Genomic DNA, 13,144 nt, shown 5'->3' on the forward strand with positions numbered 1-13,144 from the left:
AAGGGAAAGGGGAAAGGGAAAGGGAAAGGGAAAGGGGGAATAGGGATAGAGATAAGGATAAGGATAAGAAAAGGGGAAAGTGATGGAAAGGGAAAGGGAATGGGAAAGGGAAAGGAAGAAGGAAAGGGAAAGAGGGAATAGGGATAGGGAAAGGGGAAAGGGAAAGAGGGAATAGGGATAGGGATAGGGAAGAGGGAATAGCACCCTCAAAGCCCCGCATTCCATGTTACCAACCCAGCACTTTGAATTGTGTCCCCTCCCCAGCAGGTGGGTACAAAATGGGCACAGGGAATGTCCAGCAGGGAGGAAAACCAGCGAGTACCCGAGGGAACGGCCGGAGCTGTGTCAGGGAGGTTGAGGCTGGAGATCGGGGAAGGTTCTGGCTCCCCAGAGGGTGCTGGCACTGCCCGGGCTCCCAGGGAATGGGCACGGCCAGAGGAGCTTTGGACAGCGCTGCCAGGGATGCCCAGGGTGGGATTGTTGGGGTGTCTGTGCAGGGATAGGGCTGGATGATCCCTGTGTGTCCCTTCCAGCTCAGGATATTCCATGATGATATGAAATGAGTCCATTACAGCATCTCCTGTGACAAGATGTGAAAAGCTATATGCTGCCAGCTGGCAACACAAGAGAACCCCATATTAGGTGCCAGGGGATGAGAAGATTCACTCAAGACAAAAAACAAGAAGACAGGTTTGTCCAGAAAGGTCACTTTATTGGAAAAACCTAAAATGGACTTTAAACCTGCAGCCCTCCTCCCACAGCAGTGGTTTCAATGGGCTCCCCACGTTACCTTAACAGACCCATTACAGACATGAGCTGTAGTACAAACGTTAAAAGTGCAAGTATTCTGAACTTCACACCTACTTTTATGACCTGGCAGGAAACACAAATGCTTCACAGCTCACAGAGAATTCGTTCACAGCACTTGGGAGCCCCAGCTGGCTCCCAGCATTCCCCACAGGGTACAAAATACATCACTCAGAGGAGAGTCCGATGCAGAACATCATAGAAGGTAGGGGTGAGGTTCCTTCAAATTTATTTTATTGCAGTAAAACCTCTAAAAGGTAGAGCTGTACAAAAAGTCTAAACAGCATTATTTAAGAATAACAGCACCTTACGCTGCATTTTGTTCTTATTTAAAATTCTATTTCCCAAAAATACATTCCTAAATATACAAACTATACAATCTTGTCACTTTAATGCTGGTTTCTGTGATGATATAACTTTAACCTAAAAATCTTCAAAACATCCACATACTGACAAAAGCTCTAATATACAAATGCCTTGGTACCTTCATAATACCACATAAATAACTTCAAAACCCAATCTGCATTTGTAGAATTGTCCAGAAAGCAAATACTTTATGGTGATCACACATCGTCCGCAGAGAGTGTTGGGATGTTTATTCTTGGCCGTGTGAAAAACGCCATTTTCTCTCTGAAAAAAGATGATCAGTTGTTAATGCAACAGAAATCCTGCCAGAAATGTCCAGCATCCACAGGAGAATTTACCCCACCAGCTGTCCCCACAGGGAGCAGATGTACACAACCTACACTTTTTATTTATTTATCAGACACGAGTTAAAGCCACAATACTGACCTTACCAAAAGCCATTTCAGAAAGGCTCAGGGCTTTTTCTTTTCTGGGTCTGTTACTTAGGGAAGCAAAGGGCTGCTTCTGTGTTACAGAATTTGTTGCCAGGTGGGGAATGACTTGGAGAATGCTGCTTGCTTTGACCATGTGCAGTCCTGCAACTAATTCCCCTGAGTCAGATCTTATACTTGGATATAAAAATACAGAAGCTCTTATTTAAGCAGAACAGTTAACTACTTCTGCAGAGATCAGTCTTCCTCATCAGCATCTCAGTCACCCACAGAAAAATCATGGTAGTAGTCCATTTTTCCTCCCCTTTACCTAGGATTACCTGAATGACTGCACTTCCAGAGGCTCCTTTCGACTCTGCCCTCGCAGCCTGTGGACATCCTTGGCAGCAGCTCTCATCATTTTATCAGCCTTGAGCTCACACTTGTGCTCTGGATTTTGCACCTAAATGAATAACGGAGAAGAATTGTTTGTGTTTCCAGGAGGAATTATCTTATCCTAACTGACCTCCATTTCAGCTGCAGGTCTGAGGGGTCTGGAAACTGTTGACTCTGGAAGTCACAAGCCACAGAAGCTAAACTGCAGCTTGACAAGTAACCATTCTAAGGGAGAGAGCTGTTTGTAAGGTGTCCTTCCTGCCTGTGGTAAGAATAATGGCTTCTGTCAGTTTTCTCTTGTATCTTCTTGATACAAAGATCTTGATCTTCTTTTAAGGCAGAAGATCAGCACACACAGCACCCCACAGAGCACCTCACACCAACTGCCTCCTACACCTGGTGCCAGCATGGCTTGGTCTCTGCCTGGTGCCAGCAGAGGTGCTGAGAAATCCCAGAAGCTGAGAAGGAGCCCTGTGCATGGGGGAGGGTGTGATGTAGAGTAAGGTAAGTGCCAACCACCACACACCACACCTCCTGCAGACTGGGGGCACACAATTGGCACAACAGATGGCATTTGTGACTTGTTGTATTCACACCTCTGCTAGGGCAGCAAATCTCTCTGCTGGTGAATGGAAGGGCTCAGGACTAACAGCTTGATAGAGCTGTATGTGGCAGACAGGAGTGACTAACAGTGCTCAGGCTTCATTTACTGACTGTCCAAAGTCCCCTGTTCCCAAAATTTCTCCACTGAGTGCAACAAAACCCCAATCAAGGCAGGTATGACTCACTCGTTTCTCCACAAGCCTCAGCAGCAGTCGAAACCTTTCATCATCCTTCACCCACTGTGGCAACTCTTTTTCACCCTGACTTTGAGCTTGTTCCAGCTGTTCCTTTAGTTCCCTCAGCACTGAGATCTCCTGAACCAGCTGGTCGTGCCAGGTTTTTGAAGCCTGCAGGTCCAGCTCCAGGTCCAGCGAGGTGCGGATCAGGCGCTCTGTACCGAAGGCCTTGATTGAAGGCTGGGGGAGAAGGGGTTTGTTAGCACACTGAGGAGAACTGTCCCAACCACTCCACCCACAAGGTGCCAAACACATCGTGAGACCCATCCTTCTAATGCTTCTCTTCACACAAACCATCTCCATTGATCCTGCTTTCCAGTCTGTCTTGAGACATACCACAAACTCAAGGAATTCTTATAGATAAGTGTTTTCATTTCTATAGATAAGTGTTTTCATTTCTGTGCTTCCACTCAAGTTCTCCCTTGGCAGCGTTGCCAACTGAACAAGTCTTGCTTGCACACCTTCCTCCTAAGTTTAATGTCTCATCTTCAGATGAATCCACAGTGATGCAGAAAAACCTGTGATTCCTTTTTCCAGTAACATATTGCCTTCTGCTAGTTTCAAACACAAGCTGTCCCAAGAAAACCATCTCCTCAGGAGTTCAGTGTCAATATCCTGGGGGAATCTTAGTGATTGCCATCACAATGGGCACAGGGGTTTATTGTGTGCCAAGGCATTGCTACAACAGGGTCACCTGAGACATCATTCTCAGCTTCTTTTTCAGCTCCTCAAATTTATTTAAATACTTAAGAATCTCACAACAATAAACACAGCAAAACTGTTTGTGCTACTTCTCTGACAAGATGGAAAATACCAGGAACCATTTTCCTACATTAAATGTTTTAATTGAGTTCTAGCTTAAATGTTCCAGTCATAATCTGATATTTCAAAGAATCCTTGAGAGGCTTCTTGCACACAAAGAAAAGGTTGTGAATGAAAACACGTGGCAACTGATTAACGTTTGCAAATTTTCCTTTCAAAACAGTTTTATGATTTTTGCACGTGTCTGTGTTAGAGGAAAAGAAAAGTGGTGATGTTCTTACCCGTTTCACTCTGACACTTCGTCTCTCCATCGCATTCCGCACAAAGGGAGGCTTTTTGGATAGTGTGGAACTGTCACTGTCACTGCGATTCAGCTGAAAAGGAAGGTGAAAACCACAAATCTTTCATGAAAGAAATACAAGCAGTGCATACACACACTGCCAGCAAGACCAGAGGTTGCTGTAAGCAGAACTATAAGTTTTGTGAAATGCAGGCAGCTGTCACCCCAGTCTGAGTACACAACATGCACTGGCACAGCCAGACCCTGCCACAAGCCTCCAACTCTGTCCCTTTTTGGAAATAGGCTGTGAGCAGAGAGACACTAAGTTAGGCTATGATATGGGACTCTGCCCCACTGCTCTTCTCCTGAGCAAGTAACTAGGCTGGGCAAAACAGCCCAGAAAAATCAGCTGTAAGTAGTAATAATAATATAATAATAAACAATAGTATTTCCTAGCCTATGTAAAGCATGGGACTATTTTATTAGAAATTTCTGTTTTCTCTAATCTGTATTTTTCTATAACCTGTGTTTTAAGCTAGTGGTGGAAGAGGCAAGTTTACCTGAAAGCTTTCCCCCTGGGTTTATCAGCTGAAGAGTTGCCATGTTACACACAGCCTGCCTTGATTTTTGGTTTTCTGTAGATCCTTACAAAGAGTTCAGCTCAAGCAGGCTTTAATTTTAATTCCCTTCTCAAAGCTGGGGGAGGAGGGGAAGAGGCACGGGGACACAGCATCTGTACCACTCCAGCACTGCAGAATGAGTAAGGTTTGTTCCTCTGGAAGCACCTGCTGCTGAACCAGGGAGAGCCCACACAGCAAATCTGGCCCCGCTGTATTAATGGCTTGCCCACTGGGGACACGTCATATGTGGTAAAAGACAGTGCTTGCTTGTTTGCCAGTTCCACTTAAAAGATGAGATATTTATAGCTTATTCTGACCCTCAATTCAGGAAATAATTGTGAACAAACATTTCAAAGCAGGGGAAGGGACATCTGACCCAACACATGGCCTGTTCAGTTACCTTCATACAAGGCACACTGGTGACTTTCAGGTTTCCACAGTTTTTTTGCTGATATTATCAGGTACTTACCTTTCCATTTCTATCAAAGGTTTATGTTCACCTCATCAGATGGACAGAGCTAACTGAGTTAGCACAGAACACTTCAAGCAGCAGGAAACTGTTTAATATGCAGCTTATTCATCACTGTCTTACAGCAGCCCTTCCAGATAGGACAGGGCATCTCAACAAGCTGCATGTGCCACAAATATATGTGCACACACATATCTGATAAATTTGTGCTTAATGCTGTTAGGCAAGATACTGCCTAGGAGGTGAGGACAGAGCAAATTCTGGAGTCAGAGGGGGAGAGAAGAAAGCACTGTTGGGTTTCTGTGAGAAATACAGAGTGAGTGAAGACAAGCACTGAGAAGCTCAGGGTTTCACTCTCCTTACCCGACACACGTACTGACTCTGTGGTCCTGGGGAAAATGTTTTGGAGCGGATGATGGTGCTGCCCCTGACAAACTGACTTTGGGGTGGATTTGCTGCTCTTTTGTCTTTTGGACGAACTACAGTCGAGGACTGTGCAAGGCTCTCTGTGTTGGTCTCTTTATCCACCTGAAAGAGACACAGTGCAGGGTAAATGCCAGCTTTCCATGTGCCCAGGACACCCCCAGGGCTGTGTGACAGCCGCCTGTGCCACGTCTGTGCTTGCTGCATTCAAACCCAGGCATTCTTTAGCCCCTCTCATGCAGCATTCCCTGACACCTCACTCCTGGAGCTCTGCTGCATTAACTGGATTGCTCCCTAAGAGCTCTGCTGTACAACACAAGTGATTCCAATGGCCTTTGCCTGTGCATCCACACATCACTGTGACCTGGTAATCCCACAGAGAGCAGGTAGGATTTTAAAGACCATTATCTTACTGGTTGTGCATCTGCAGCAAAGATCCAAATCAATGCACAGAGAGAGCTGAATACAGCACACCCTTGTTTGACTACAGTTACACTCAGAATTAAACAAGGTCAAAACTACTGTCACATTAATTAAAACAGTTTTCATGAGCAGCAAAGAGAAGGCATGAAACGGTGGTGTACTAACTGTGGGACAAAATGGTCACATAGAGTTATTTACAAAGATTTCAGGTAGATAAACATTTAATCATCAATGGTAACTTTCAAATAACTGCTGTAGCCTTGCTCAGCTCAGCAACAACCCAGTCAGCTGAGCAATGGGAAGCTTAAATCATCTTTCTGTTCAAAAGCTCAATCATCTTTCTGACTGTACCTTCACTGCTATCTCTGTGTGCAGCTGGGAATTCAGACTTTCTTCTGTATCCCACAGCAATTTTCCAGCACAGAATTCTTCCTCCTCCTCTGCTTCATTTTCACTGATCTCATCCTGTTCTTCCAGGTCAGGAACCTCTTCATCTTGCCTGAAAAGAACAGCTTTGTTATTGAACTGGCCTGTTGTGGACAATACTCTAAACACGTCCCCAAGGCAGCCAGGTACCTGACAGGCCCTGCAGACACTGAGATTACACAAACACAGCCTTAGAAAGGAGAAGCTGCACCAGAAGACCACATTACTGCCAAAAACTTCATCCTGATCTGGCTTCAAAAGAAGCAAGATGAGGGTTCAGCCATGTGGTCTAAGTTTAAGGCAAGTGCATCTTGAGGGGAGCTCTCAGGATGCCATTAATCTGAGTTAAAAAGTGTTACTGGACAAAATTGAAGCACTGTTTTAACACCCTTTTCAGCTGCCTTGAACTCACAGCAGGCTGCTCCATCAATCCCATTGGTCAGGCTTGCTTTCTATTTCAAATGTTGGACTTCTCTAAGGAAATCTGAATCTGAACCATATAAAGAACAGCCACATTAAAATTCAAGCAAAGCCTTGCACCACAGAGGGGAGTTTTCAGGGCATCCATAGCAGACTGTACAAATAACAAAATTAGCATAGTGCTACTGACAATTTTCAACATTTATCAGTTTTGTTCTCATTTTCTAAGACAACCTCCAGAACAGAAGAAACAGGATTTTTCACCAAAACAGCAAAAGAAGAAGCCTCCCACAGCTCAGTATAATCTGCTTTTTCCTCTGCACCCAAATGCTCTGATAGCTCCCCAACAAGATGGTGGGATGGCACCTACCAGCTCTCTCCGCTAGTTAAAGTGCTTCTGCTTTCCTCCAGTTTCTTCTCCACAGCTTCCAGTTCAACAGCTGTCTGCTCCAAGAGCGCTGAGACAGAGTCCTGAGGAGAGAAAGAGGCTTTTGGTGAAGAAATGACTCTCAGAGAGTGCAGAGTGCCCAGCCTGTGTGGTGAGAAGAGCCCCAGAGCAGCCCCAGAGCAGCGCTGTGGGCACAGCTGGCTCCCCCAGCCTGTGCAGGTGTGCAGCTCCAGGCTGAGCACCCTCTGTGCCCTGCATGTGCAAACTCTGCCTTGATTTGCCCAGCCAGTTCATGGCAGCACTGCAGGAAGGCTGGAGGCCACACATCACTTACACATCCCTCAGCTTCCTGAGCAGAGATTTCAGTAAGTATTTAGCCCAGGACAAGGGCAGATCTGGAATCAACAATTACTTATTTTGCTGCACTTAACAACACATTCTAGTTGTAAATATAAACACAGCAGCCTTCACTTCTCTATAGTAACAGCCACACAAACCCTCGTGTTAGTCCTATTTAGAAGAGATCTGCTCCATTTAAGCAGCTGTTCTTACTGTTTTTTCAGTGCAGGGTACTTCAGAGTGGTTGTTTCCTTGTTTACTTTTCCTGTTTTGCTTCTGCTGATATTTATAGCTAAGGAGGTTATACCAACGGGTTGATTTCTCTCCGGATCTGCATATTTCAGCAAGGCTAATTTGTGCTCCACCCTATTGAGAGCAAAACCACAGTTTTAGTGTAATACTAAAATTAACAGCTACCACACCAGTCAGAAAAAATCAGAGTGAAAACCTAGGACCGCTTAATTTTGGCAAATTCAACAAAAAGTAAAATTGCCTGTTTATCCCGTTTCAACACCACTAGTAATGCTTTATGTTTAATTATTTTCAGCATTGCTGAGGGCTTCCAATGTAAGTAGCAAGTGTTTCACTAGAGCTCCACTGTAACAAGGAATCCAGAAGTACAAACAGTGCTATGCAGGAGGGAGAAATTACAGCCAGAGCTTCAAAGAGAAAGAGAAAGGAACAGGAGAGGATGACTCTCTTTCAAGAAATTTGCAAGGCTGACAAAAATCACTGCCAGGATGTTTTAGCTTTGTATATCCCGTTTCTCTTCATCTGCCTTGTCATTTTTTAATACATTGCATTTAGCACACAACCTGATGTATCCACAATCACAGTAATTGGTTCTCAATTGCAATACCATAAATGTTTCCAAAAGGAAGAAAACTAGTTATAGTTTGACATCAGATCATGAAGAAGAAATATATAGTGGTCTGACAAGGTAGTTCTGTAACAAAACATTTATCTCGTAATTGTTTTTCCTGATGGAAATTGTCACTGCAAAGAACGCTGTGGGGGAGAGACCACATAGCTAAAGATTATCAGGAAGGCTTTCACAGAAATTGCCATACCTCAAGAGTCTAACGTCGTGTCTAATTAAAAAGAGGAAACAAACACAGAGTTATTGAAACAGAGCTGGATACTCACCAAACATTCTTCAAGGTGAGACTTATCTACAGTGCAAACATCAACTCTTAAAGTCTTCTGGCGCAGCGCTGGGTAGGAGATGGAGACCCAGAAGAGCTCGTTGTACACCAGGCTGTCGGCAGCCTCCACGGGCCGGGTGCGGAACAGGCAGCTCGTGCTCTCCGAGCAGGGCAGCACCGCCACACGGATGTTCCTGTGGGACACACTGCACTCAGCTCTGCCCTCCCTGCACCTCTGCAGCTCCCAAAACCCCTCACTGAGAGTCAGCCTGCTCTCTGTGCAAACCCAGAGCACACAGGGAATATTTCTCTGTCTGCCCTGACCCCCAGGGCAGCACTGACTTTGACCCTCATCCATGGAGAAAGTTTCCCAGATTCAAGATAGACTGGAATCCACAAAAGTGTGAAATAGATTATAGAGAGTAGTGTAGGTGTGTCACTTGGTGAGAAACTGAGGTTTTGGGATTTTTAGTAGGTTGTGGATGGAAGCAAGATGGAGGGCACAGGGTGTGTTCCTGGGTTTCTTCTTCTTCCTTCTTCTTCCTTCTTCTCCATGGGTTTGGGTGGCATTTTGTAATTGGGCAGAAAAGTCTGCATTGTGGGCTCTGTGTGATCAGTTATTGGGTTAAAAGGGAAAATAATCCAGGTGTCAGCTCTTAATTGGATAGTTTAGTCTTAAAAGACCTTGTAACCAGAGATTGTTGGCCATTTTGTGCCTTCTAATGAAAGGCTGCCAAACTCACACTAGTGGGACTGTTTTATGATAAGAAATAATAAACACCTGAGTCCCAACATGAACTACTGTCTCGAGTGCCTTCAGTCCAGACCCAGAGAAACCTACAAGTGGTACCCCCACAGCTGTGCTTTCCTATTCTCTGGAGCTGCAGTCAACTGAGAAGAAAGGAACATCTTGTCACAGTGTCAGAGATGTGACGTGGGACAAGCTGCCACAGACTTCATCCTTCTGAACCTCGTACTCAGACATCATAGGATCCTGTTTTACATGGCTGTTTACATCTGTGCACCCTGTCACACTGATCACATCCTTCTGTGGGTAGGAACAGCAAAAATGAATCCAATTTTTGTCAGCTAATTCAGCACACAGCTGAGTTTAAAGACCTTGTGCTTGGAATGAGTCTAGCAGTCTAGCTGCACATTTTCCCAATCCTGTACAGGTGTCCAATGAGTTCTGAAGCAGGACAAATGCTCAAGGCATTGCTACAATTAAGAACCTCACTAGCCAGTGGTAATTCCAGGCAAGTCCTTCCCTAGTACATACAGACCTTTGAGGAAGTAACTGCACCTTATTTCAGACTACAGGTTTATTAGTTTGTAAGTGTCACCACATGATGTATAGAAACGTTTCAGGAAAGGTAAATTTTTAAGAGTGTGAAAACTCATACGCCAATCTCACTTTCATTCTCTTTGGGATCCAACTCAAATATATCAAGTGTGTTTGTTTCACCCACTTACACTTTTTGATCTTGTTGTAACAGCAGTGCTGGAACATTACTCAGCTGGATGACCAGTATGGCAAATTGTTTATTTTTGTCATCGTATCTGAATCAGAAACACACAGAAAAGCATTTTTATTAGAGAATTCTTCCTTGGACTCTGTGGCTGAGTATTTCACACAAAGAATACAAAAATTTTACAAACAAGACAACACTATAATGTGACCGTGACTCGCCCACAGTTTAAAACAAAACCAGTTTCCTATTACATCAAGTTTTGCTACCAGAACATCCAGAATATAGAACAGTCCAGAACATCCAGAACTTAAGGGTTCAGATACAATGGACTGTCAATTTGACACATTGCTTTTCCTGGGGTCTAGTTAGATTGCTGCATTGTAGCTACAATTTTTTGAGAGGCCTTAATGGCTGCAATATGGAAAACTTTTAAGTAAAAAAACTTGAAGTGCAACAGAGGATGTAATGAGTAGCCTTTTCCTTTGGATGGCCATAACAAATGAGTTTTGTACTACTTCTTTTCCTCAAATCCCACTTAACTTCCAAGAAGTCACTTATGGAGGATGCCTCTGTGCCTGCCCTCCTACACCTTACCCACTACTGTGGGGTCCACATGAGGTCAGGGATTGTCACTGCCACTTATTCTCAGCAGTTTTACCCACCCAAGCTGCACTTTAAGGATTCTGCAATCCAGCCAAAGGCTCTCTCCAGCCCAGCACTGCCAGTGCTCCCATTACTGGTTTGCACCCTTTTACCACAATATCATCAGATGATTTCCACTGAAATGAAAGAGGGCAACCAAGAACCTCCTGGAGTCAAGTGTAATTCTAAATTCCACTAAAAAAGGGCATCAGTTAATAGTAATAGGACTCGAGAAGAAAACAGCACAGAAAGCACTATCCCATTTATCATCCTTCCCACTGGAAGGCAAATCCAGTAAAATATGTTGCACATACCTCATTGCAATTTGCACTTTGGCTGTTCCAGCTGCTTCTGCATCATCACTGTCAAACACCATCACTTCTGACACACACGGTCTGAAAGGAACCAACAACAATGAAGGATTTGATTTGCCTCTTATTCAAGTGTTTGCATTTAGGTGATACAAGATCTTTTCCCTTCCATTCAGTGGTTTGGTATATGGATTTTGTAAAATTAGCAGGTAAAAGAAAGCCCATTTAAGAAGTAAGTGCAATCAGCCTTAGAGGTATGTATTACAGTGCTTATCAGCAGAAAGTCATATGTCTTCCCTCTTCACTGCCAAAAGGAAAAAAAAGCCACACAAAAGACTGCAAAAATAAGGCAGTGGGGGATTTTTAAAGGGTTCCCTTGACTGGTTTTTAGCAAAAACGGCTGACTGCCCTGCAAGAGAAATGTGACTTAACAACTCCAATCCTGTCCTGCATCATGACAGCAAAAATTCTCAACTTTTATTAGATTTAAGTAATTCCTTTGTTTCTTTAAGAAATCAAGCTTTCTTAAGCACATTAAAAGTGACAGAGTACACTGACTGGCCTTGCTGGAAACAGCTATTCTGCACCATTTCCCTCCCAATGTATTCCTCCTCCCAAGTTTTATGCACTGAAAGTCCCCAAAACTACATTCATTGTCTAATTGCCCCAAGAGGCTATGCTGTAGCACATGAAAACAGGATTAGCATTCTTCTCTTCTAGGTGCTTTCCATATTACTGCTCAGCACTCTCTTGCATTTTGTTACATTTCAGCTGCAGAGGGTGGCTCATCCCACCCTCACCACTTGGACAGGCACCAAAATGACACTGTAGGCACCACAGGGGCTGGCAAGCTGATAACCCAAACAATATTAGCATCAGCAGTGGCAGTGTGCATGGGATGCCTCCTGTGACTGTCCCACTCCCCTCTCCAGAGCTCCCTACCCCAGAAGGGACACAGGGACCTGGGACACCCAACTCTGACTGCTTGGGCCCAGGAGATCAATTTACTGAAGCACTGCACTCCATTGTCAAAGTGAATTGTGCTGTAAACATAAAAATTACTAATTTGTCTAGAGAATTAATGAAGATTACTAATCAACAGGGGGACTCTGAGATGAGTGATATTTCACCTCTACAGCTGTGTTTTGCAACTAAAGACCCTCTAATTCACCTAAATGCTAATAAAAGCAGTAGGAAAACCCACATGAGATGCAGGTACCAATATGATCAGTGCCTTCCAGGGAACATTTTGACAAAGCCCCCAGAGACAATCCAGAAAGCCAGAAGAGCAGTGACTCCCTGCTGTGCCCTCAGTGGGAGAAGTCTTGTGGGCATCACATCCTGCTCTTGCTCCATGCACTTGGGAACTCCATCACATCAATCGGGCACTTCAAGGTGCTTCCTTAAACATTCCAGAGTTGGCTGAGGGCTGTCACTGACTGAGAGGAGGGGAGCTTTCCCCCTACCAGATGGCTCCACTTCCCCCTGCCAAGGCAGCACCCACAGCTGACCAGCACCTCCACAAACAGGCTGGCTGTTCAAACAGCTCTCTGTGAGCTTCCTTTCAGCTGCTTCTATTATGGTCATTTTCATAATCCAATTCAACCTGCTTATAGTTTTTTCAGAAGTCTTAAGAAACCTGAGAGTGAGAACTTTAGCCATCAAATTACAAAGGTCATAACCAGTAGTATTGCAGCTGACTTTTGGCAAAGCTGAGTCATTGGCTTGTCCTGGAGAGAGATCTGATGTCTACCTTTGTACAGATGCCTCGTACACCCCGCTGTCTCCAGCAACAGATTCATCAGACACTGCAGCTGACACACCTGCCACCTTCAGAGGTGTCCCTCCAGCTGTGTTTATACCTAGGAAAGCACAGAGGAAAACCAAAAGCAGGTGTTAATGAAAATGAACTGTCTGGATAAGCAGCAGCTTTTCTTCTTATCCTCCCCTTGAATTGCATTTTTTTCCCCTGCCAGGTATTGTTAAGCAACAGCACATTTCTGGAGACTCAGGGGACACAGGTAGGGCAGGCTGAGCTCAAAGGTGGCCTTGAAGTGAGGGAATGTGCCAAACTGCCCTGAAGAACAAAAAGTCCCAGGAAAACAGGAGGAATAGACTGTGTGGAGGGAGGGATTCATTGCACAATGAGTGCCCATTTGTCCCCTGAGCCCTGCAGCAGTGTGAGGGCTGAGATTACACACACGTG

At 44.6% G+C, this 13,144-nt stretch overlaps 1 protein-coding gene across 3 annotated transcripts in view; it reads right to left on the reverse strand.

Annotated features, from left to right (window-relative positions):
- Nucleotides 1-687: 687 nt before the first annotated feature.
- Nucleotides 688-13,144, reverse strand: part of WWC1 (WW and C2 domain containing 1) — a 67,056-nt gene continuing 54,599 nt past the window's right edge. For all 3 annotated transcript variants that reach the window (XM_071443110.1, XM_071443112.1, XM_071443111.1), the window contains exons 12-23: nt 12,692-12,800; nt 10,942-11,022; nt 9,987-10,073; nt 8,515-8,707; nt 7,582-7,734; nt 7,012-7,112; nt 6,147-6,294; nt 5,313-5,477; nt 3,862-3,954; nt 2,768-2,998; nt 1,925-2,046; nt 688-1,437 (exon numbers count right to left, since the gene is read on the reverse strand). In XM_071443110.1, the coding sequence (XP_071299211.1) occupies nt 1,371-1,437; nt 1,925-2,046; nt 2,768-2,998; nt 3,862-3,954; nt 5,313-5,477; nt 6,147-6,294; nt 7,012-7,112; nt 7,582-7,734; nt 8,515-8,707; nt 9,987-10,073; nt 10,942-11,022; nt 12,692-12,800 (1,550 nt within the window). In that variant the 3' untranslated portion in view covers nt 688-1,370. The remainder of the gene's footprint in view (nt 1,438-1,924; nt 2,047-2,767; nt 2,999-3,861; nt 3,955-5,312; nt 5,478-6,146; nt 6,295-7,011; nt 7,113-7,581; nt 7,735-8,514; nt 8,708-9,986; nt 10,074-10,941; nt 11,023-12,691; nt 12,801-13,144) is intronic.

The sequence above is a fragment of the Agelaius tricolor genome, unplaced genomic scaffold (genome assembly GCF_023055355.1).
Source record: "Agelaius tricolor isolate 1412-34295 unplaced genomic scaffold, bAgeTri1.0.p SCAF_18, whole genome shotgun sequence".
Taxonomy (NCBI): domain Eukaryota; kingdom Metazoa; phylum Chordata; class Aves; order Passeriformes; family Icteridae; genus Agelaius; species Agelaius tricolor.